The 25,484-nt window shown below is 38.5% G+C and overlaps 4 protein-coding genes across 21 annotated transcripts in view; 2 read left to right on the top strand and 2 right to left on the bottom strand.

Moving 5' to 3' along the window:
* SHOC2 (SHOC2 leucine rich repeat scaffold protein) overlaps window positions 1-2,615 on the bottom strand; it is a 95,687-nt gene extending 93,072 nt beyond the window's left edge. For 4 of the 6 annotated variants that reach the window (XR_014826214.1, XR_014826215.1, XR_014826216.1 and 1 more), the window contains exon 1: window positions 1,608-1,673. The gene's annotated coding sequence lies outside the window, so the exon portion shown is untranslated. Of the gene's footprint in view, window positions 1-1,053; window positions 1,674-2,350 lie in introns of those variants that run through there. The other 2 variants (XM_005671457.4, XM_005671458.4) reach the window with 2 other exon arrangements.
* On the top strand, window positions 124-2,204 carry LOC146397058 (uncharacterized). Its single transcript, XM_084997502.1, has 3 exons — window positions 124-129; window positions 959-1,849; window positions 1,963-2,204. Exons 1-2 carry the CDS (start codon window positions 124-126, stop codon window positions 1,637-1,639), a joined length of 687 nt encoding a protein of 228 aa, XP_084853628.1. The 3' UTR covers window positions 1,640-1,849; window positions 1,963-2,204.
* Window positions 2,167-23,513, top strand: BBIP1 (BBSome interacting protein 1). 9 transcript variants are annotated; one of them, XM_084994294.1, is made up of 4 exons: window positions 2,167-2,204; window positions 11,671-11,743; window positions 13,704-13,873; window positions 23,291-23,513. In XM_084994294.1, exons 2-3 carry the CDS (start codon window positions 11,698-11,700, stop codon window positions 13,868-13,870), a joined length of 213 nt encoding a protein of 70 aa, XP_084850420.1. In that variant the 5' UTR covers window positions 2,167-2,204; window positions 11,671-11,697; the 3' UTR covers window positions 13,871-13,873; window positions 23,291-23,513. The 9 variants fall into 9 exon arrangements, with proteins under 9 accessions (XP_084850420.1, XP_084850421.1, XP_084850419.1 ...); XM_084994295.1 differs by lacking the exon at window positions 23,291-23,513 and adding an exon at window positions 14,902-15,952; XM_084994293.1 differs by lacking the exon at window positions 23,291-23,513 and adding an exon at window positions 6,312-6,373 and having other exon boundaries at window positions 13,704-15,952.
* PDCD4 (programmed cell death 4) overlaps window positions 15,942-25,484 on the bottom strand; it is a 29,147-nt gene continuing 19,604 nt past the window's right edge. For all 5 annotated transcript variants that reach the window (XM_021073217.2, XM_084994265.1, XM_084994267.1 and 2 more), the window contains 5 exons: window positions 24,958-25,072; window positions 20,994-21,101; window positions 20,647-20,757; window positions 19,317-19,456; window positions 15,942-16,674 (listed from right to left, as the gene is read on the bottom strand). In XM_021073217.2, coding sequence (XP_020928876.1) covers window positions 16,614-16,674; window positions 19,317-19,456; window positions 20,647-20,757; window positions 20,994-21,101; window positions 24,958-25,072 — 535 coding nt within the window. In that variant the 3' untranslated portion in view covers window positions 15,942-16,613. The remainder of the gene's footprint in view (window positions 16,675-19,316; window positions 19,457-20,646; window positions 20,758-20,993; window positions 21,102-24,957; window positions 25,073-25,484) is intronic.

Here is a 25,484-nt window from a genome sequence, read left to right as displayed (position 1 = left end):
ATTAATATTTAAAAGATTTATTACATTCAAAGATCCTTATGCAGGGAATGGTCACTTACATACTTATTCCTAATAGTTCTTGTCACTGTCACATAGAAAAACATCAACACTTAAATTCAAACTATGAAGGTAAGCTTACTGAATGTTACAAATAGCTAAGTTTCTTCAAATACAAGTAACAAACAGTTACAAGGGTTGTGGCATGTAAAGGGGAGGGTAGAGATTAGCAACTAATAAACCGAGGTCTTTAAAATTAAGACAGTCTTTCAGTGTTGATGCTACATTTTGATATAAAAATACTTGGTTACACAAGTGTATCCTGGGATTCTGGGGAAAAAAAAGAACAAAAATAGTTTGATACAATTATCCATTACTCTGAGTAGATACTAGAAGGAGCTGACATTTCTGAATAAGTGTACAAAATAACACTAGCATAAGCTTAGACATAGACTGTTATGATTTACCGTGGTGGAGGCAAATACTATACAGCCTACATCTGCAACCCAATTTTTACTTCGGTATCCCCAGAGACTAAGAAAACATTTCTTTGGGCAGGTTGCAAAACATTGCTTCCTCTTTTATTCTCATCACCCTCATTATGATACAAAGCAACAGACAGACAAGAAAGCCAAATCACCAACTGCAAGGGTTTAAAGCTTAAACACACACAAAAAGCATCTTCTTTCCAGCTACCGAAAGGGTATTCAGTTCACCTGTTTGTAAATCCATACTAACACAATTACACAAAACCTCTGATGATTAAAAAAAAAAAAAGCAATTAATGGTTCAGAGTCATTATTCTTCTACCTAGGCAAGGGGGGGAGGGGGATGGTACAAAACAATGGATACAGAGGGGCTGGGGAAAAATCGTTTTGTCCTGAAGCCTCTAACGTTTAGAGCTGGGGGTGGGGGGTGGGGGGGGGCGGGGAGGAGAGTACTTTTCCTCTATCCCTAAAAGCTGCCGCGGAAAGAGGTTGGCATTAGGCAGGTCCAACAGAGCAGTCTTGGACCTACAACTCGCTTCACCAAGCAACACACCCAAAGTCGACTCACCACTCTTCAGAGAGAGGAGACGAGAACCCGAGAGCGCGGTGGGCTTTGGGGAGCGGGCGAGGAAAGACTCCACCCGCACCACTACCGCTGCGTCGGGGCCCCAGCCAACGTTTCATACGCCCACGGGGCGCCCCGCAGCCTGGGCCCGGGGACCCAGGGAGCCGAGCGGAGCAGGACCGTCCTCTGGGCGCCCCCGGCCCCGGCTCTAGAGCCAGTTAGTCCTCTCTCGGGCGCTGTCCCCGGCCGCCTGCGGCAACCGCAGGCCCGGCCCCGGACGCTGTCAGCTGGCCGGCTCGCTCTCGGCGAGAGGCTACGGGCCCGTACGAGAGACGGCTCCGTGGGCCCGGCCCTCCCGGCGACAGCACCCAGGAAAGCGGCGGCGGCGGCGGCGCCTCCCAGGGCCCCGGCCCCTCGGGCCTCGCCCCGGCCCCGCCAGCTAGCGCCTGTCAGGACGCGCGGGGCTTCCCCCTACCGACAGCCCGCCCGACCGGCAGGAAGGAAGGCAGGAAGAACCGGCCAACAAGCACCCTCCCGCCTCAGCGGCCCCTGGTTACCGTCAGGAGCCCCGACTCCGCCATCCTCCTAGCTCGCCCTTCCTCCTCCTCCTTGGAAGCGACGCTGCCCAACCGCCGCCCCCCGCCCGCCCCTCCCCCACTCGCCCCGCCCCGCCCCGCCCGCCCCTCCACACACACTCGTTGCTACCGCCCCGCCCCACCCCTCCGGCGCAGGCCGGTCAATCGCTGGGGAAGAAAAACAGGCGGGGCCAGGGCAACAGAAGCTGCCCAATCAGAGTGAGGTACTGTCGCCAGCGACGCTACCCAATCAGAGTGAGGCATTAGCTCCAGCTTCTCTTTCTCTCTCCCTCTCTCTCTCTCTCTCTTACTCTCCCCGCCCTTTTCCTTTCCTCAGCTCTTCTATGCCCTTTCTCCCGCCCACTGGGCGCCGCTGGCTAGCTGGGTCACCGAGAGACCCTCCAGCAGGGTAGAGAGACAACTCTCAACGGAAGTTACTGTTGACGCTAAGGCAGCCATATCTGATAATGGCAACGGAAGTTTCCTCGCCTCCGGTCTCCTGTGTGACGTAATTTTCCCTTCGCCCAATCTTATAGTTGCCCTGGGCAACAGTTGAGCCGTCAGGGAAGACACGCATCTGTAAGTAGGCCCCAAAAAGTACCGAAGGTAACCAGACATCCCATATTAAACAAGTTAATTCATACTCCAGACTACTTTCCAAGATTGGGGGGATAGAGGAAGCGGCTTTTCTGGCCCTTATTTTGCTGGGACATCTGGTCACTTACCTAGGTGGACAAGAGTTTACGGCGCCGAAAATCCCTGTCCTGCCCGGAAGTTGCGTTTGACACTTCTGAAAGGGGTCATGGCGGAAGCATGGGAATAGCTTGCGCCCCCCTTTCCCCAGGGAGTACCCATTCCGACAGGAGTCGCAAAGTGAGGTGAGTGTCCCTTGGTCTCCAACCGTGGGTCAGGCCCGTGCGGGCCCGACGGCCCCTGGGAAACGGAGCGCTGAGGAGGCGAGCCGGGCTCAAAGCCTCTTCCGCTGGAAATAGGTTTTCTTTCCGGGCTGGTCCGATGGCGGCCCGCCCTCCCTCCGCCCCTCTGAGGCTCCCTGTGGGGTGAGGCCGCTCTACCGGCTTCCCTCGCCCCGCTGCAGCCAGCTGGGACGGGAGGGGCCCCTAACTCCAGCAAAGTGGATCTCCTGACCACGCCCCAGCAAGTTCTGTTAAGCACTTTCACCCTCTGACCTTTAAGGTCGGAGAATTCTGGAGCTTGAGGAAATCATTTTCCATCCCCAGCTATAAAGGAAAAAGATGGTCACCCTACCACTGTGACAACATCTCGAAGCCTTATTTCCCCACTTCCTGTCTGCATATTCTGAAATTTTCAACCTTTTCTTCGTTTCTCCTCTTCTCGGGGTTTGTAAGCATTGACTGCAGTTCTGGATGAAAGTATACTGTCCACATTGTGCATGTCTATGGTTTATTAAACAACTTAATGTTTGTGAATATTCATGAAATGTATTATTTTATATGGTTTTTTTACAAGAGTTATCACACATTATCGTAGTTCCTTCTGTAGATTTGAGTCGACAATTGTCAGTCATCTTGGTAATATCAAGTTGGCTCAGATCCAATTTTGCTGTGGCTCTGGTGTAGGCTGGCGGCTACAGTTCTGTTTGGACCCCTAGCCTGGGAACTTCCATATGCCTCCGCTGTGGCCCAAAAAGACAAAAAAAAAAAAAATTTTTTTTAAAGAATACGATAAACATTCATATACCTTTCGCCTAGATCCAACAGTTGTTAACATTGTGCCATATTTACTTTATCCCTTTTCACACACTTTGTTATTGAGCCATTGGGAAATAGGTTGCAGACACCTGTTGTTAAGCAGGCATCCCTAAACATGTATTTATTTTCTAAGAATTATAAAGTTTTCTTGCAAAAACAAAATATCATTATGATTAATAAGTCTTCAGTCTTTAAAATCCAGTGTGTATATATCTGTATTTTCCCATTGACCAAAGAATGTCTTTTATACCTCCTCCTTGCAAAAAATATCAGGGTCCAGTCATGGTTTATATATTGTATTTGGGTATTATAACTTTTTTTTTTTTTTTTTTGTCTTCTTGCCATTTCTTGGGCCGCTCCGGTGGCATATGGGGGTTCCCAGGCTAGGGGTCTAATTGGAGCTGCAGCCGCCGGCCTACGCCAGAGCCACAGCAACGCAGGATCTGAGCCACATCTGCAACCTACACCACAGCTCACGGCAACACCCGATCCTTAACCCACTGAGCAAGGCCAAGGACCGAACCCACAACCTCATGGTTCCTAGTCGGATTCGTTAACCACTGAGCCACGACGGGAACTCCAGGGTATTATAACTCTTTAGCCTTAATCTAGAACCATTCCGCCATCTCTTTTTACCTTGTAAAATTGTCATTTTGAAAAGTTCAGGCCAGGGGTCTTTTTGAATGTCTCCTCTTATTTTTCACAAATCAGAAGTAGGTCTGGAAGCATGATTAGATTCAGTTTAACACTTTTTGCAAGACTACTTAAAAGTATTTATACTTTACCAATCATGACTAACTGCAGCTACATTTACCATGCCATGAGTTGCTCATTAAATCCATCCCACTTCTCAGCACACCACCCTTCTATGATGTCCTACAGAGAAGAGTTTAATCTTCCTGTCTTTGTAGAGTACGTTAGTGTCCTGCACTGACAACATAGACTGGCTACCTTTAATAAAGTTTTGCTGCTACTTTGCCTACACTTGACGCTGATGCAATGTAATCTACAGCAAAGTGTACTGATGTCAGCAGTTTCATGAGTTTCAACTTCTGGCATCCCAAGGATGGTTGATGAAAGATGTGTGGGCCCTGCAATTCAAATACAGATGAATCTTGATGTTATCAAAGCAGATACTAAGGGAACTGCTGGCCATCTGGCCACATTCCAATTTAGGCAATGTTATTTTTCTCCCTGAAATTCTCTTGCAAGTCCTAATTGGTCCTGGTGTTTTTGTGATAGCTTTTCAGTAGTATTCATCACAGCCTATTAAAAATTGCAAAACCAAGATTATACTTAACATTTAATACATTAGGAACATTCTCTGTCCAGTGGATAGAGAAGTGTTTGCAGAACTTCAGAATCACAAAAGGAAAACTCGCAAGACTGCCTAGCGTATGTAGTCCTCCTATCCTAGACTTATATTTGACCACAAAAGATAAGTAGAAGGAAGAAAATGCACTTAATGGAACAGAAGAAAATATTCTGGGAGGGCAAAAACTCTTAAGATTGATAGAGAATGTTTTAAGGCTTTGTATTGAAAGTTAAGTAATGCACTCTGTCAGTCACTTCCTATATAGAAGGAAATTTGTTCATGTGGGACTATGAAACAGTTTTAAGTTTATCCAGATTCAAGTAAGGCAAAATAATATACCGATTAAGACCACAGATTTTAGAATCAGATCTGGGTTTCAAGAATAGGAACATTCATTAGGTGATGACTTTGGACAGTTTACTCATTCTGTTTATCATCTGTTAGATGGAACCATGGGAGTGCCCATTGTGGCACAGTGGAAACGACTAGGAACCATGATGTTGTGGGTTCCATCCCTGGCCTCACTCGGTGGGTTAAAGATCCATCATTGCCATGAGCTGTGGTGTAGGTCGCAGGCAAAGATCAAATCTAGCGTTGCTGTGGCTGTGGTGTATGCTGGTGGTTGGAGCTCCAATTCAGCCCCGAGCCTGGGAACTTCCATATGTCAAGGGTGCAGCCCTAAAAATAGCAAAAAAATAAAAAATAAATAGGACCATAAAACCTTTTAGGATTGTTGAACAGAATGAGTCAACTATAACTCTTTAGCATAGTTTATAGACATGGCATATAGTTAGTGCACGGTAGTTATTTATTATTAGTAACTTCTAAAGCAGTCCAATCTGAGTACATTATAGCATTAAATGTTTATTTAATATTTATCGAATGAGCAAGTGAACCTATGACAGTGATTCTCCAAGTTTAATAAGAGATTTTGATTCACTGAGTCTGGGGAAGTCTCCAGAAAAATCTGAATTTTTAATAATAGTCCAGGAGATTTTGATGCAGGTAATCCGAGGATCAGGCTTGCAGATCTGAGTGAAGTGTCAAACAATTCTTTATTTCCCTTTCCTTGTTTCCTATCGAAGTAGCATATATTGACAATGCTGAGAATATAAAAAGTTCTTCAGGCACCCTTTTTCAAAAAGTCTTAACCTTTTTTTTTAAAGTTCATAGCTAACATTTTTAGAACTGTTTCCAAGTACTGAATTTAAAAAAAAAATTTAGAAAAAGTCATTTTGCTTGAGTAGGATGTGTCATTTTCTACTAACTTAATAGTGTCTACTACTGGAGTATAACAGAACCAATGGCATCATCCAGGTTCACCCAGGTAGAGCAGTTCCTTAGGCCCAGGCACATTTCAGAAACTAGACAGCACACATTTTATTCACATGAGTCTGGATTAATTAGCCAAATTGAACTTGTTGCAACATTCTTTTACCAGCAGATGCCAGATAGAATAGAATCTCCTATAGTTCTAACTACTTGACATATGATGTTATTTGGCATCTCCAGTTGAACACTGTCAATCAAAATTAAGCACTCTGCTAGCATATGGGCAACCACTTGAATGTTACTACTTCATGTATGCTGAAAAACATTTTTGTTTCTTTGGACTCTCCTTTAACCTTTTTCTCATGTTAGTTTATATTCAGAAATCTAACGTATGTGAAAGATCATCTATCAGTCAACCATGTAAGTCTTAGGTAAGACAAAAAGATAAATTTTTTCATTTTTTGTTCCTCCCATTCCTGTCATACCCATCAACAACCTGCACTAGGTAGACTGAATTTACTTAAAAAGAATTAATAGTCACAAAAGAAAAATATGCTTTACTGTCTTTTACATAAATAGGGTTGCCTCTGGTGTCTCTCTTAGTTCCCAGAGATTGTATTTTGCTTTGTAATGCCTATTAGTGATAAAACAGGATAATATATTGGAGTGGCTCTGTATTTTACTAAAGTTGCAAAGTCAAGTGCCTGTAGTTGCTAGGCAGGTAAGGTAAAAGGAAACAAGAGGCAGTAGTGGGGATTGGCGAACTCCTTATGCTCATCTAAATGGGTATCGCTTCCCAGTCCCAGATAAATTTTGCCATGTGGGGATATGGACTTGGTGTTACCACATCTGTCAAGAAGAACTAAAATTTGGACTTCATGAGAAATCTGATTTTTAAGCATTGGTTCAAATACTATTTATACCTTTAGCAAGCCAGCAAAACATTTAACTGTATAGGACCAAGAGCTACAGGTTTATGACCTCTGTCTTTCTTACATAAAAATGTGATTGGTACTTTGCGTTCTAAAATGCTTTAGAAATGTTTTCTTTTTTGCCGTATTTCAGATGCATTTACTTCTCTAAGTTAGTTTATAAGTCACTTGTTATCTCTATCAAAACTCAAGATTCTTATGTACACCAAGCATCTAACTCAATTTAAAAGGTTTTTACTCTTTTCCACCAAATTAAAAACTTGTTCACATTATCTCAACCTTGAATTTTATTAGGAATATAATCACATTATATTTCTAGCACTTTTACATTTACTTTTCACTTGAACTTTTGCAACCCAAGACAGATACTACACGTTTTTCATGAGAAAAACAACTTCCAGTTGGTTAGGAAATGTATTCATGGTCACACAGCTAGTTAGCAGTAAGCCAGAGTACAACTCATTTAAAGTATAAACATGAAATATACTGACCTGGAAAAAAAAAATGAAAGAAAAAAAAACTCCAATACAAGCTTTTATTTTAAATCATACACTGGATTTTAATTTTGATGCTTGTTTAAAATAGTCCTAGAATACTCTGAAGCATTCAGTTTCACACTTTAAAAATGAGGTTTTGTAAAATTAGGATAAGTTTGTAAGTTTAGATAACATTAATGGAGGGAAAAAAGAATTATAATGGAGAACTAATGGTGGATTAGAGGTGGTAGTACTTATTATGGAGGATAATCACATTGACCCACAAAATGGCCCTTTTGGGCCTCGAAGCAAAGATCAAATATGAGAATACTTTAGTATGACTTTGGAGGGTTGTTTTAAAAACATCCAAATCCTGGCCTGAGCATTTTTAGAAGCTAAGACTTAGCTCTGGCATCCTCAGTATGTTTCCACTTTGATATTTCTGATATATATATGCTTTTAGTTACCAGAATGGAGCTTGGATTTTCATAATCTATTCCCCTTCTCTGCCTGCTATCTGACTAGTCTACATTTTCCAGTGACTAAATGAAAATATGATACACTTTAACGCTAATAATCCTGGTTAGCTATTTAATCCATGATCTTGGTCTCATCAATATATTCTCATATATGTCAACATATGAAAAAAAATACAAAGCTTAGAAGCTTTTAAAGTGTTGCTTATTTCTGATGAAGCTTGAGATTTGAGAGTTTCAGTTGTAGCATCTTTTAAAAATAATACTAATGCTATAAAACAAAACCCATAGACAAAAAGTATTTTTTTCCTACGAAAATTTTTTTCAGGGTTATATCAAACATGACGACTGGAATGCTGAATCCTCAAATTAAGAGTGAGAGAAAGAAAAACCACATGTTGGTTAAAACCATACATTGATTTGACTGTGACAGTTGCCAAATTAAAAAAAAAAAAAAAAAAGCAGCAGTGCCATTTAGGGCCTTCAGGCCATTCCTACAGATGCAGCTTTGGAGTCAGGCAGACAGGATTTCAAATTCCTGTTTCTCCATTTATCATCTGTGTGATGTTGGGCAGGATAACTTTTCCTAGATCTGTTTTTAGTCTGTTACCAGGGGATGCAATGGGAGATGGGGTAAGTGGACAATTCAGTTCTAAAGTCACCTCTTAGGGTAAAAAGGTATTTTATTTTCAAAGTTACTATAGAAAATCCCTTAAACTGTTCATATATTAAAATATGTGATTTTGTCCCAAAACACTGTGCTGTTGTTATTCTTAAGCAAACTAAAATTTAAGAGCCACTATACTAAAAGAAAGAAGCTAATGTGCATATTTAGTTGTAGTAGATACTACAAAATATTAAAAGATAGGAATTCCCTTGTGGTGCAGTGGGTTAAGGATCTGGCATTGGGTCCCTGCTGTGGTGCAGGTTCGATCCCTGGCCTGGTAATTTCCACATGTGGCAGGCATGGCCAAATAAAAAATATTAAAAGATACTACAAATTATCTCTAAAAAAGCTGTACCAACACACCCACCCACCAAGAAAGAGTGCACATTTCTCTATACTTTCCCTAACTGTGGATACCATTAAGGTTCTGATTTTCTTGGAATCTCAAAGACATAACATACAACAAAATGAGACCACAATGATTTTCCTATCTAAATTATAACCACCACTACCCCTGGCACTCCTGTACCCCCTTAAAGTATTTTATTTTCTAATATTTACTACCTTCCAGTAGCATTGTTATTTCTCCCCCCATACTCTAGACACTAAGCTTCAAAAGAGCAAAGGTGTCTCTTTTGTTCACTAATGAACAGTGCCTACCACATAGTAGACACATTTATTGAACTGAATGACACAGCACTTATATAACATCATGCGTTTCACCCATAGCTGGTATATTTCTTCTTTGACCCTATTACCACATATCTTACCTTACCAGTAGGAAGGTACCCTTAGGAGTTAACCACAACTCCTTAGGGCATGTTACACCAGGCAGAATATTCATGTTTGGCTATTAGCAGGCCACCTGGAGAAGGATATATAAGTGCTCCTTCCAACTCTGGGCTTCCTGGACAGTTGATTATCAAGACAGTGTAGCCTTGCCGATGCTGGCCATCCAACCAACACCTTGCTTATATTAGCCCTTCCCTTCCTGTTTCTCTCCTGCCAATGCCTGGGGGGACCTAGGAACAAGAACCAACCCTAGAAAAGTAGATACTCCACCCAGGCAACTGACAGCACCTATCTTCCTCACACCAGGCCCAACCTACTCCCTACCAGGCCTTTGGCCCCACACCCTTTCCAGTAACAATGGCACCTTCGTCAGAGGACTGAGGTTTGCTACAGCACTAAATTTCATTGTTTTCCCCAAGCCAGGTTTTGGATATGGAAGAGTTATAGAGAAGGCAAAAGACTGATTAAATTCTGAATAACTGGAGTTTCTACTTTAAAACAGCTAAGATTTAAGTATTTGTTCATACACCATTTTGGCATTTTGTGATTTAAAAATTTTGGTTAGGAGTTCCTGACATGGCACAGCAGAAACAAAATCTGACTAGGAACCATGAGGTTGCAGGTTCAATCCCCGGCCTCACTCAGTGGGTTAAGGATCTGGCATTGCTGTGAGCTGTGGTGTAGGTCACAGACGTGGCTCAGATCTGGTGTTGCTGGGGCTCTGGCATTGACCGGCAGCTGCAGTTCCAATTTGACCCCTAGCCTGGGAACCTCCATATGCCTCAGCTGCAGCCCTAAAAAGCAAAAAAGAAAAAAAAAAAAAGTGATACAAAAACTTTTAACTGCTATTCATTTCCTTCACATTTATCAAAATTTCTAATGTCTATCCTCCTTATCAGGACCATATCATGTCAGATTTGCACCAAATAAAGCCCTAATGAAATTTTCCTTGTAGTTTCTTTAATGGAGTGGCTAAATATTTTTTATAGTTATATTCAGGCTAATCAGGACCTTGCAATGTTACTAGCCTTCAACATAATCTGGAAAAAAAAAAAAAAATCACTAGTTACCACTGGCAGGCCTAAGTAACAGGAAGGAAAGAATGTGGCAGGAGAGGCTAAGTAAACTGTATATTGTTTATCTCAGCTTGTAATTAGTGATAAGTTGCTTTATTCCTGGTTCATTCCCTACTTCATCTTCATTCCCCAGAGAAGTATAGGGGTAAATATTGCAGGAAACTTACATCTTCCAGAACAGGAATTTGAACAAGAAAGGGGAAAGAGGCTTGGTATATGGAGATTAGGAAGCCTTTACTAGGAATGTCAAAGTAGCCATAATGGGAATAACTAAAACCAGAAGCAGCTTCACTTGATTATAATTAATTTGCAGTGGGTGGTAAAGGCAGGCACCAAGCCAGCATCATGTTATAATAATAAATCGTTCTTCTGTGGTAGTGATGTTATGAAAGATATATGCTAAGTTGCATCAGTATGATGAAATATCACAGAATGGGTGGGACCATCTAGAGAAGGACCTGCATTTGAAAAGGGATCATGCTACAAACTATAGTCCAAAACACCTTGAATATACCATGCTATAGCATGGCATAAACTGAGATATACCACTGGGAACAGATGTCATCAGCCAAAGATGACATATATGCCTGGATATTCATAACAAAATATGCATGTGAGGGTATTCACTGGCACTTCAGCATATAGTATCTGTATTAGAAGAAAATAAACTGAAAGCACACCTCACTTCTGGTATTCAAGAGCCAATTTCACCTGTTTGTGTTGCTTCCTTACAAACTGCAGCTATACAGACAATAACTGATCTTTAGGGTGCTGTCATTATTGCAAATTAAAGTAGAAACTGGCAGTTAGCTATTGAAAGAAGTGGAATGTTAGGCAATATTTACATACTACCTCCTCCTCCTCCTCTAACACCCTCTCACTCCACCTCCCAGATGGTCATGTCTTTTGTATCACCCACTATTCAGGGGAGATGCTATCAGTGAACCCAGATGGCTGCACATAAATCGCTTTGTTTTAACTCAGCTGCATAGAAAATTATCTTTGACTGAAAAACTTAAGTCCTACCAATTTCCACTAGGAGGGGAAAAAATTAGAACACGCAGCCTTCCAATTACCACCACCACTGATGAATGGAAGTTGACAGGATATGGATGCTTTTATGAACTATTTCTAAACCTTGTTTCAATGAAAAGACTCACAGGTAATTAATGGGAAAATTATATACGAATAGGATAGTTCATTTTCTATAGGAATTCTGATTGTACTTCCTAACTCATAGAAATATCTCAAGCAATATGCTTTGGGAATTCATTCTTGAGTAATAGTAATAACTGATTTCTCATTGAAGGAAGAAACTGCATCCAAGAATTCAGATATGGCAGAAGTGAAGTCAATGTTCCGGGAAGTTCTTCCAAAACAAGGTATCTAAGTCACAAATACTTATGTCATAGAATACTATAGGGACCTAAAAACTAATAGGCAGTATCATATAGCAGGCTCAATAGCTAAACATCTGAAACTATTTTGTGTTCTATGTGCCACACTTACTTTCCACTTTTACTACGCTTTTGTCATGAGTAGACTATAAAGGAGTAATCTATCACTTCCCCCCGCCCCAGTAAAAAGGATGTAAAATGAACGTTTGATTGTTTCTTAAACATAGAAATCCTGTTTTACTCAAGATTTCAGATTACATATGAAATATCCAGTGGAAAAAAATAGCACCATAATTTACCATAACACTAAATAAGGTCTGCAAGTGGGGAAAAAGAAACCTAAATCAAGCATTGTAACCAAAGCTAAAGGTTTAAGTCAAACATTCAGTAATTTGAATATTCATGTTAAATTAACACCAAACTTTACTATAAGAATTTTTATGAACATTCTGTTTCTCCCCAAAATTTTTTTTCAAATTAAACATCTGACACAAAAAGTTATTTGTCCTCCTAGAAGAGAACATAGGCAAAATATTCTCTGACATAAATTGTACCAGTGTTTTCTTAGGTCAGTCTCCCAAAGCAATAGAAACAAAAACAAACAAATGGGACCTAATCAAACTTACAAGCTTTTGTACAGCAAAGGAAACCATAAACAAAACTAAAAGACAACCTACAAGATGGGGGAGAAAACATTGCAAATGATGTGACCAATAAGGGATTAATTTCCAAAATTTATCAACAGCTCATACAAATCAACAACAAAATCAACCCAATCAAAAAATGGGCCAAAGACTTAAATAGACATTTCTCCAAAAAAGAAATACAAATGGCCAAATAGGCACATAAAAAATGTTCAACATGCTAATTATTAGAGAAATGCAAATCAAAATTATAATGAGGTATATCTCACACTGGTCAGAATGGCCATCATTAAAAAGTCTACAAATAAATGTTGGAGAGGATGTGGAGAAAAGAGAACCCTCCTACACTGTTAGTAGGAATGTAAGTTGGTGCAGCCACTATGGAAAAGAGTATGGAGACTGCTAAGAAAACTAGAATTATCATATGATCCAGCAGTCCCACTCCTGGGCATATATCCAGACAAGACTATAATTCAAAGATACCTGCACCCCTAGATTTACTGCAGCACTATTCACAGTAGGCAAGACATGGAAATAACACAGATGTCCACTGAAGGAGGAATGGCTAGAAAAGATGTGGTACATATATGCAATACAATACTATTCAGCCATCAAAAAGAATGAAATAATGGCATTTGCAACAACATGCATGCAACTAGAGATTGTATATTAAGTGAAATCAGTCAGAGAAAGACAAATACCAAATACCATATGATATCACTAATATGTGGAATCTGAAACAGGACACAAAGGAACCTATCTACGAAACAGAAACAGTCACAAACAAGGACAGACTCGTGGTTGCCAAGGGGGAGAAAGTTGGAGGAAGAATGGACAGGGAGGTTGGGGTTAGCAGATATAAGCTATTATAAATTGGGGGGATAAACCACAAGGTCCTACTGTATATATAGCACAGAGAACTATATTTACTGTCCTTTGGTAAACCATAATGGAGAAGAATATAAAAGAGTGTATATATATGAATAATTGAATCACTTTGCTGTGTACCAGAAATTAACAGAACATTGTAAATCAACTATACTTCAATTTTTAAAAAGTTGTTTGTCTCAGAATCTTAGGTAGAAAATCAAAACCTGTCTTTCTCATCAACTTCCTATATTAAATATTGCGTTTACATATATACACACACACAGAAGAAATATTGTGGTAACTGAAAGAGAATTTCAATGACAATGGATTAAGTTTTTAGACCTTCATTCTAGCTGCAAATCCAAACCACCAAATAGCTATGTTACCTCACTCCAATTAATTCTTTTTTTTTAATTTCTTTTTAAACTTAGGGCAGTTGTCTGTGGAAGATATAACCACAATGGTGCTGTGTAAACCCAAACTTTTACCCTTAAAATCTCTGACTCTGGAAAAACTGGAGAAAATGCAGCAAGCAGCACAGGATACAATTCGCCAACAAGAAGTGACAGAAAAGGAACAGCAGCAAATAACTCAATGAATGGTAACTTAGCACTTCTACAGAACACCCTACCTCTAACTATTAACAACAGCTAGAAAGCAATCTACATCTGTATGCTGAAAGCAGTTATGTGTTAATAAAACAGATACAGTATTTGAATTTAAACACTCTGGTTTGTATTGAATATAAACAATGAAAAAACTCTGAAACCGGATTCTGAGTTTAACCCAAGTTCTTAGAACTGCAAATTAAATTACTGTTTACCATTCTGTTTTATAGACAACATTCTTAGGCACAAGTGACTAAATGCAGCTTCTACAGTCAGAGAATCCTTCACATGTTCATTAAAAAATGAACTTGAAAATGCATTCCAGGAGTTCCTATTGTGGCTCAGCAGTAATGAACCTGACCAGTATCTATAAGGACAAAGATTTGATCCCTGACCTTGCTCAGTGGGTTAAGGATCAGGCATTGCTGTGACCTGTGGTGTAGGTCACAGACATGGCATGAGTCTGGCATTGCTGTGGCATAAGCCAGCAGCTGCAACTCAAATTCAACCCCTAGTCTGGGAACTTCCATGTGCCACAGGTGTGGCCTTAAAAACAAGAAAAAAAAATAGTTCTAATCCTGTATAAAGTGTTTATACTAGGCTTTTGTTTTTTTTAATTAGAAATTTTGTGTGTCATGTCACATGTAAAGCTATTCTGCCTGACCACCTGATCCTACTAATGACAAAACTGTATTTCTTCCCATTTTTTAACTTTTTCTTTTGGCTGCCCTGCAGCCTATGGAATTCCTGGGCCAGGGATCAGATCTGAGCCACAGTTGTGACCTACACTACAGCTGTGGCAATACAAGATCCTTTAACCACTGTGCAGGGCTGAGGATTGAACTTGCATCCCAGAGCTCCAGAGATGCCACCAATCCTACTGAGCCACAGCAGGAACTCCCCAAAACTGTATTTCTTAGACACATTTGGTTTTTGAGAAATCCTCATCTATTCAGTTCCCTGAGCTTTTAATTATATTGATTTTTAAGGACTTAATTACCTTGCCACCTTTGTCTTCCAGGTATCAAACACAATTAAAACCCTAAAAATGGAAAATAACATGGATTTGGAAGAGCCCATGAAATAAATACAAACATTAGCTTTGAAGATTTAATTCTAAAAGACTGTAGCTAGAAATGTAATGGGTATATTCCAAGAATACCTTTGTAAATTCTGAATATAACTCTTGGTTGGTTTGATGTATTTTAGTAACAATTCCAATCTGCATGAACCCTGAGACCTCGCCAAGTAATTGGGCTCTGCAAAAGAGGTCAGAAATGTGATCATTCTTTAGGTAACTGTTATTCATTGGTAGCTACTATTTTCTCAGATACTAGGTAAATGTAAAACTTCGGGGTTTTTTTTCTTTTTGGCCTCACGGCATACAGAAGTTCCTGGACCAGGGATCAAATTTGAGCTGCAGCTATGACCTACACCACAGCTGCAGCAAAGCAAGACCCTTAACCCACTGAGCCACAGCAGAACTCCAAACTTTTGAGTCTTTGAGTAATAGTTTTTTATAACACAAACATTATTTGGTAATAGAATTTAAGGATGAGGAGTTCCCTTCTCAGCTCAACAGTTAATGAACCTGACTAGGATCCATGAGGTTGCAGGTTCAATCCCTGACCTTATTCAGTGGGTTAAGGATCTGGCATTGCTGTGAGCTGTGGTATATAGGTCGCAGACATGTCTTAGATCCCACGTAGCTGTGGCAGTGGCATAGGCTGGGAGCTGTAGTTCCAATTCAATGCCTAGTTTGGAAACTTCCATATGCCATGGGTGCAGGCCTAAAAAGCAACAAAAGAGAAAAGTATGAAGGAAAGGTATATCTGTTTTAGGAATTTTGTTTTGAGGTCCAAGACAAACAAATCAAAAAACAATGAAGTAGTATAATATTACTTCCCAGGTATAATATTAAAAGAATTTATTTAATATTGTACTCTTTAAGTTTTCAAGGAACAAAGTTTAAATTCCCTAGGTTTAAACTGCTCCTTTATGTGATTTAAAATGTAATTGTGTGAAAAAAGTTTAAAAGACCTAAAATAAATGTACTCCCAATAAAGAATCAACACTGCTTCACATGTTTTATTTTGTCATACATTCTCTAGAACCGGGTTCATTTTTCCAGTTTTGTAGAAAAATAGATGTTCCAGCCACCATTTACTTAACTGTCTAGTCTTTAAGACCAATCAGTATGTTCCCTGGAAAGATGAATAAGTCTCATGACTAACCCATTTTCTTAAAATTCTTTAAGACAAAGAAATAACTTTTTTTTTTACTCCCAAAGCACAGTATTTCAACAGCAGCAGCCAACATGGGGTTTTAGCAGCTTAACTTTACCCCCTAAATAAAGCTTTGTATAAACCAGTGATTTTACTACAAAAACACTGTCCTTGAAAGAAAGGAGTGGCAGTCAGACAATGCAAAACTTGGAATGATTAGGTCATAAACATGGCACTTACAAAAGGTAGCTTATGAGAATATTCCACTTAAGAAGTGGTTACTTTTCTGTCCCTCCTTTACACCCTCGGAAAAAAGAAAAAGAAAGAAAAAAAAAACACTTCCTTTAAAAATTCCCCTTAAATGTAAGTTTACAAAATTTCGGAAATGCCTTAAACCCAAAACAAGTGCTTTGAAAAAAAAAAAAAAAAAAAAAACTGTGCTAACAACTCTTACAATTCAGATATATGTATTTTTTATAACATCTAAGACTTGCAAGAGTTTTTATATTCAGTAGCTCTCTGGTTTAAGACGACCTCCATCTCCTTCACTTACAAAACGTTTTCTGCCCCTGTAATGAAAAGAACACAAATATGAAAAGAGATACAAATTCTAATACAGTCAATTAAAAGAAAAACTTTGTCTTTTTTTGTTATTCCTTAAGTTTTGAAGTTGTACTGCCATTTAAATTTTAAAAAGTCAGCCCACCTCTAAGTCTATTGAAAAAGACATTCCCTGCTATATTTCCTAGAACATATTAAATAAACTACCTAATCTCAACAGTTTTTAAATAAGAGCTTAATTACTGAAATAAGTTCACTGTCCAAATTAAGTCATACAAAAAAAAGTTAAAATATAAATAAGGGAAACATTATCCTGTTTAGAAATTTAATACAAGCACACCTTGAAATTATTGCAGATTTGGTTCCAGACCACCAAAATAAAGCAAATACTGCAATAAAGCAAGTCACATGAATTTGTTTTTCCAGTAAATGTAAAAGTTATGTTTACACAATACATTAAGTATGCAGTAGCATTATAAGGCCTAATGTACATATCATAATTAAAAAACTTTATTGCTGAAAAATGCTAACCATCATCAGAGCCTTTAGCAAGTCATATAATCTTTTTGTTGCTAGAGAGTTAGAAATACTCTGAGAACTATGTGACACATACAATGTGAGTAAAAGCTGTTGGGAAAATGGTGCCAACAGACTTGCTCAATGCAGGGTTGCCAAAAACCTTCAATTTGTAAAGAAAAAAAAAAAATCTGCAAAGCACAATAAAATGAGGTATGCCTCTCTTTATTTCTACTGTTTGAAAGCTACTATTTGAAAGCTAATCAGTGAGCCAAATGGGAAACACTAACATGATTTGGAATTATGCAAACTAGAGCTACATAACCTATCAAAATATCCATGTTTAAAATATTTAATTTTTTCTCAGATATAGAAAAGCCATAACCTGAATGGAGAAAAGCAAATCATAGTCCAATTAATTTCAGTCTAAGGCTCATTTTGAGATTTCTGCCATTTCAAATCCAAGAAGCCTTCCTCTATAATGCACTAGCTACCAGCAGCCCAGGAAAAATAGTTGAAAACCAGCCTAAAGCAGTAAGTGCTAAACAGCTGGGGCAGGATTAGCCCTTATTCTCTGACACTAGACCAACATGCACAGGCATTTGAGTTTACATAGAAATGTGCACTTCGCCCAAATAAAGATAGAGAATAAAAAGTGAAGGTTCTATGGAATACATAGAAAGTTTAGATATTTCTTCAAATGATCCTTGAAAGTAAAGCCACAAGAGAAAGAAACAAGTGGACTTGTGAATAGAGGCTGAAAAACTTTTTAAAAACCAGTGCCAAGTGTTGACTCCTTTTCATAAGTCTATACGGAAACCAGCTATATTTTCCTGAACATAACGGCTTCATATTATAATATTAGGAAATTGAAGGTGGGAACAAGCAGCAAGTAGCAAGAAGCTTTACCAAAGTAGACAGTTTTTACTGATGTTTAATACCACTTGGCACATTAATACATGGATGGTACCATCAAGTAGAGATCTACATTTTCAAACACTTTTATCAAAGCAATCAAAATGTATTTTCCCCATTATCTTTTCCTTCTCTCTTAATAGTCACTAAACTTTGTAGAGCAAAGGACACTTCTAGGAAGTATTTTTTGAGATTTAATTCTCACAATGCACTTAAATAAATATACACAGGGTTATAAAGTTTTTCAGATAAAAATTACAAAAAAGTAAAATAAACATGAACAACAGACCCACAGAAGTTGTTTAGCTGTAACTAAATTTTTATACCTATTACAATATAACCTTAATTAATTACAAGCTTTATTTCAACAATAACAAATTCATCCTAAGGAGTTTGATCCTAATAGCACCATATATAATTCCTCCAGAGAATCTCTCACGCAGGTGTGCTCGCACACACACTTTCTAGAGGAAAAATCCAATCAGTCTCAATTCTCCATTCCATGAGGGAGCAAAAAGGAAACCACATGAAGTACAAGACAGAACCTAGATCCCTAAAGCCAGAAAAGTCTGAATTCATCCTTGACTCCTACCATGTGTGATCTTAGAAAGGTATATTACACCCCTGTAAGCCTCAATTTTCTCATCTTACTGGTAATATCTATTCTGAAATAATAATATTTAAACTACTTAGAACAGAGCCTGGGAGTTCCCGTCGTGGCGCAGTGGTTAACAAATCTGACTAGGAACCATGAGGTTTTGGGTTCGATCCCTGGCCTTGCTCAGTGGGTTAAGGATCTGGCATTGCTGTGAGCTGTGGTGTAGGTCACAGACGTGGCTCAGATCTGGTGTTGCTGGGGCTCTGGCATTGACCAGCAGCTGCAGTTCCAATTTGACCCCTTGCCTGGGAACCTCCACATGCCGTGGAAGCAGCCCTAGAAAAGGCAAAAAGACCAAAAAAAAAAAAAAAAAAGAAAGAGCCTGGTACACACAATCAGTTTCCTTCCAGTGAACTGGGGGCTTCATGAGGTATAGCCCTGTGTAGATCTACAAGAGAACAAAATAAGCTTCACCCTTGTTTCTCCAAAAACTCATGATTTTCACTCGTGACTTGAAGGTAGATATTATAATTTTTCAGACAGAGCTGGAATGACAGAAAATTACCTTAGCCTTCCCAAGCACCTCAGCCAGTATTTCATCTTAGGAAAATAATAAAGTACCTTGAAGGACAAAGATCTCTGAGCTGTTTGGAAATTATTCCGGCCTGAAAACATTCTTCTACAAATCGCTCAAGCATGGAGTATGAATGTGGGACGTCTAGATTAATGTCTGGAATTTCATTGTAAATTCTCTCATAACCCTAAAACAATGGGATTATATACAGAAGTGTTAGCCCATATAAAATACATAATGCCACACAACCCATCACTGTTATCAAGCTATATTTAAGGCCAAATTTTCAATACAATTAGACTAAAGTCAGATCTGAACCTTGGAAAGCACAGTGGGTAAGTATCTTTGTTACAGAATATTTTCTTTAAAACTCTGTTGTCAAAAGAGCTTCAGGCAGACAATGGACACTGGACACATTTCTTCCCCATCTACTTCTCTATAATACACTTACTAAATACACACACACGTTTTGTCTTTTTAGGGCTGCACCCGCAGCATATGTAAATTCCCAGGCTAGAGGTCAAATCAGAGCTACAACTGCTGGCCTACATCACAGCCACAGCCACATGGAATCCGAGCCATGTCTGTGACCTAAACCACAGCTCACATCAATGCCAGATACTTAACCCACTGAGCAAGGCCAGGGACTGAACCCACATCCTCATGGATAGTAGTCAGGTTCGTTACTGCTGAGCCACTACAGGAACTTCATTTACTACATTTTTTTAAAAAGGCAAGTAAGACCCTCACCAACATTTTAATAACAATGTATGCAATTTTAAATAAGAATTAAGTACTTTATAGTCTGTTAGAAGTTCATGTTTCTCTCTAGATATAAAAAAGAAATTGTCATATCTTAGAAACCGAACTCTTGAGGAAGAACACACATCACATTTTTCAAAATTCAGGTTTAAAAGAAAAAACACTGAAGTATTTATTACTTTCCAGAAAATGGCTGTGAGAGATTCAAACAGTAGCATTAAAAAATGCATATTACGGAGTTCCCGTCGTGGCGCAGTGGTTAACGAATCCGACTAGGAACCATGAGGTTGCAGGTTCGGTCCCTGCCCTTACTCAGTGGGCTAACGATCCGGCGTTGCCATGAGCTGTGGTGTAGGTTGCAGACGTGGCTCGGATCCTGCGTTGCTGTGGCTCTGGCATAGGCCGGTGGCTACAGCTCCGATTCGACCCCTAGCCTAGGAACCTCCATATGCCGCGGGAGCGGCCCAAGAAATAGCAAAAAAAGAGACCAAAAAAAAAAAAAAATGCATATTACTAAACATTCTAAAAGAAAATTTCATTGACAATTCATAATCCGTATTCAATCATTATATAAGATATAAGCCTAAAAAGTTTTCAAAATAATGTTATACTTACTCTTTTCATTTGGTCTAGAGTAATGGTAGAAGATTTCCAAAGAGATTTTAATAAATCCAAAATCATTTTAAAGGTACTTTCTCCAGTTGACTCTAAAACCATTATAATGGCCTAAAAAAGGAATGAACAAATGAATTATTAAACTTTTACTCATTTTCAGATAAGAATCTGCTCCTAAAGTCCATCAGATCTAATATGTAACTATAATCATTACGAAAATTTTAAAACTCTCTCCCTTAATATTAAAGGTTTTAAAAAGAAAACAAAAATGTATGTTATTAAAGAAACAGTAAATCGCTGTAAAAAAGGACACAATAATTCTCTTTAGAATGTCAAAATAACCTTACTTCATATACAAGCTCATGGTGAAAATGAGGTACTTCCAATTCCTTAAGGCAATGTTCAGCTTCCGATATGTCTCCAGAGAGTAAATACTCTTTCAGCAGCATATCAATCTATTAGATTTAAAAATTGAGATGTGTTAGAGTTCTTGATTTTTAAAAATTGTGCTTTGCCTAAAGGATTTATTTACCCTCATCTCAATATATTACATGATGAAATTAGGTCACAAAACATTTGTCTAGGAATAGTCCTGACATGACTCTATCATAACAGTTTTTCATAATTAAAAAACAAATCCTCAAATTTTAAATAATTCATAATCATTAAGGAAATTCTGTGTTTCAGTGTTTTTTAATACCACTGAGATCTATGAGCTCTCTTAGATGTACATGACTTGGGTTATGAATATAATGTTCCCTTGGGAAACAATGTACCTTGAATACCACTAGAGGGCACTAACTGAAAGTCTCAAATTTTTTAAGTGACACAAAACTGATTTCCATCAGGATGACCTTAGTATTGCACTGGGAGCCAAAAAAATGAGAGATGATAATAGGGCTTTACTAGACAAGTCAAAGATTTCCAAACAGTTTTCTCTTTTCTCTACAGCAGAAGATTTGAGACCTATTATCTAAAACATTCATCAGGAGTTCCCGTCGCAGCGCAGTGGTTAACGAATCCGACTAGGAACCATCAGGTTGCGCGTTTGGTCCCTGCCCTTGCTCAGTGGGTTAACGATCCAGCGTCGCAGTGAGCTGTGGTGTAGGTTGCAGACGCGGCTCAGATCCAGAGTTGCTGTGGCTCTGGCGTAGGCCGGTGGCTGCAGCTCCGATTCCACCCCTAGCCTGGGAACCTCCATATGCCACGGGAGCGGCCCAAGAAATAGCAAAAAGACAAAAATAAAAAATAAAACATTCATCAATAATTCAGCTTCCAATTATAGCTAAAGAGGCAAGTCTTGACTCTGCTGTTCAAATTTGCATGGTAACATCTATTGCTTCAGAGAAAAGGAGAAAAAGTTTTTCAGCACAAGAACTTCAACTACAAATATTCTCCCCTATAATTGCCTGTTAAAACTACCTTTAAACTTGGTGGACACTAAATGAATGCTGGCTGACTGAATAAAATAATCTCATTTAAGTATGTTCTATCTTTAAACTGTACAACATATTCTCATAAAAAGTAAAGTTTTACCAACAGAATACATCTTGACGAATAATTCCTATTATCATTCTTTAGGAAAGTATTTAAAGCATGGCACTTGACTAAGTATTTTCACTTTATAATTAAAAGATAATATATTTATTATTTAAATTATATCAGTTCTTTAACTTTGTTATGTAACTTTAAGTATTTAAATTTTTTTTTTTTTTTTTTTTTTTTTGTCTTTTCTAGGGCCGCGCCCATGGCATATGGAGGTTCCCAGGCTAGGGACTGAATCAGAGCTACAGCTGCCCGGCCAACGCAACAGCCACAGCAACTCGGGATCCAAGCCACATCTGTGACCTACACCACAGCTCATGGCAACGCCGGATCCTTAACCCACTAAGCGAGGCCAGGGATCGAACCTGCAACCTCATGGTTCCTAGTCGGATTCGTTAACCACTGAGCCACGACGGGAACTCCCTAAAATAATTATTAAATTATTATTTCCCACTGGGTTTCATGCCATTTTTGACAATAAATTATAATACATGTATATATTTCTAAAAGTCCATTTTGTCCAACTCACCCTTCCATATAAAAAAAATGAATAACCAAATAATGTCAATCTCAAATTCATATATTGGTAGTTTTATTCCAATTTTTATCTTTTTTTGTTGAGATAATTCACATGCCATAAAAAAGTCTGGCAGTTTCTCAAAATATTAATTTTGAGGAGTATTATCATCTTAACAATACTAAGTCAGTTCATTGACATGGGATATCTCTCTCTACTTATTTAGGCCTTCTTTAATTTCTTTCAAGTGTTTTGCAGTGTTTAGTGCCTAAGACTTGATTTGTTAAATTAATTCCTACACATTTTAATCTTTTCATGCTGTTGTAAATGGAATTGCTTTCTTTTTTTAATTTTTATTACAGTATAGTTGATTTACAATGTTCCTTCAGTTTCTGCTTCATAGCAGTGACCCAGTCACCCATACAAACCCACTTTTGTTTAGTTTTGTATTTTTCCATCGGGTTCTTACCTAAGAGACTGGATGCAGTTCCCTGTGCTGTTTTCTTAATTTCATTTCAGATTAATCATTCACTGCTAGTGTTCAGAAGATCTAGAATTAATTTTTTTTTCTTTGCTTTTTAGGGCTACACATGCCAGCCTACACCACAGCCACAGCAAAATGGGATCCAAGCCTCCTCTGTGATCTACACCACAGTTCACAGCAACGCTGGCCCTTAACCCACTGAGCAAGGCCAGGAATCAAAGGCCAAGCTGCATCCTCATGGATCCTCAGGTTTGTAACCCACTGAGCCACAACAGGAAATCCCTGGAATTAAATCTTGTATATTGATCTTGTATCCTTAAACTGAGTTGAATTTGTTTATAAATTAATAGTTTGGTGTTTTTGTTTTTTTAAGGAGTCATTTGGGTTTTCTATATACAGATCATGTCATCTGGGAAGAGAGATAATTTTACTTCCTCTTTTCCAATTTAGATGCCTTCTATTTCATTTTCTTGCTGAACTGCTACAGTATCTTGGCTTTTTTATACCTCAATTTTCTAATAATGTTATAATTTTTTAAAAAACAGATATTGCAATCATGACATTACAAATACCAACTCATCTACCTTAACATATATAAAAGCAAAACTGGTCAAAGCTCTAACTATATTTTGAGCTCCTTAACATTCTAACTTGTTATACATATTAAAATATTTATTAAACATCAAAACTATAGCCATATGAAAAGATTATACCCAAAAGTCAGAAGCACCTATACTATAAATCTAATTTTCTTAAAATCTTCAAATAAGATTACTTTTTTTAGTTTCTTATAGAACATCACTTAACTTTTTTGCCAGAAAAAAAAAAATCTATAAGAGAATAAATCTGGCGTTAATGCAAAAATCTACTTTTTTTTTTTTGTCTTTTTGCCATTTCTTGGGCCACTCCCGTGGCATATGGAGGTTCCCAGGCTAGAGGTCTAATCAGAGCTGTACCCGCCGGCCTACGCCAGAACCGCAGCAACACGGGATCCCAGCCGCGTCTGCAACCTACACCACAGCTCACAGCAATGCCGGATCATTAACCCACTGAGCAAGGGCAGGGACCGAACCCGCAACCTCATGGTTCCTAGTCGGATTCGTTAACCACTGCACCACGACGGGAACTCCTACTTTTTCTTTTAAAGCATGCATATAGGTAGTGAATTTCCTTAGAAAAATCTAGCACTCTGATCTAACGTTCATAATTCATAACTATTATAATCTGAGACCATCCAGTTTCAAACTGCTCTTATGAAAGTGGATATTTACTGAATAACTACAAAACAGAAACTCTTATATCAACAGTATTTGAAAAAAAATACCAAAATAAGAAAGAGACTTCAGATATTCCTTTGAGGTTCCTACACAGCCTCCTTTTAATTACTCATGAAAGCCCTTTTAGCAACATAGTCTTATTTTTAAGTCAGGAATATCATAAAAATTGAATAATGATTATGCAATTAGTGTATAATTTATAGCAAAAAGGCATAAAGCCAATATATAAGAATTATTCAATTTTCCACTTGCAGCTATAAAACTAAACTTAACTTTTGTCCAAAAAAATACCAGCTAAAGAATACATATAAATTGGAGTTCTCTTGTGGCAGAGTGGGTTAAGGATCTGGCATCGTCACTGGAGCAGCATGGGTTGCTACTGAGGTGTGGGTTCGATCCCTGGCCCAGGGAACTTCCTCATGCTATTGGCATGGCCAAAAAGAAAAAAATTCATATAAATTAAGTTAAAGACAATACCCCATAGTTACCTCTTTAACAAGGTGATTAACAGACTGCTGCCCACCTCCAGAGCCCCATACACTGTCTTTGCGCCTTCCACCTTTAGACATACTCAGGAGCACCGTAGCCTTGTCCAGAGCAGCTCTACCAAAATAAAAAAAAAGTTAATTTTAACATATAGACATGCTTGAGATTGACCAAATTATGGATAAAGTTGGGGGGGGGGACACATACACTAGAAAACTTTCACATAACATAAAAGCAACCTAAAATTCAGAAGTCTCTTAAAAAACTACTTTTTAAAATAAAAAGTTGGGAACAAAAAAGTTGCTTCTCATTTAATATTCTCATACTCACTTATTTCTACTTCTCAGTCAACAAAAATATAACATTATCTCAAAATAACTGATCTGTATTAAGAAGGAACATTTCACCTAAAACTAACTTTTACATAGAATCATGACATTCCACCATGGCAACCATTCCACTATGAGCTGAAGTAGTCCTAGAAAATTCATATCTACACTTGTGAAAACATAAAGCACAGCTAAGTCCA

The sequence above is a fragment of the Sus scrofa genome, chromosome 14 (genome assembly GCF_054392235.1).
Source record: "Sus scrofa isolate SSC_HxYL_T2T_F1_AM1 chromosome 14, Sscrofa_HxYL_maternal_Yorkshire_Landrace_v2.0, whole genome shotgun sequence".
Taxonomy (NCBI): domain Eukaryota; kingdom Metazoa; phylum Chordata; class Mammalia; order Artiodactyla; family Suidae; genus Sus; species Sus scrofa.
Note: the sequence above shows the minus strand (reverse complement) of the source record. Positions and strands in the feature narration are given on the sequence as shown.

Bases quoted from the DNA above. Each gene is read 5' to 3' on its own strand.
- BBIP1 (XM_084994294.1), top strand. From the start codon at position 11,698: ATGGCAGAAGTGAAGTCAATGTTCCGGGAAGTTCTTCCAAAACAAG. The intron at 11,744-13,703 runs GTATCTAAGTCA...TTTTAAACTTAG, and splicing joins GGAAGTTCTTCCAAAACAAG to GGCAGTTGTCTGTGGAAGAT.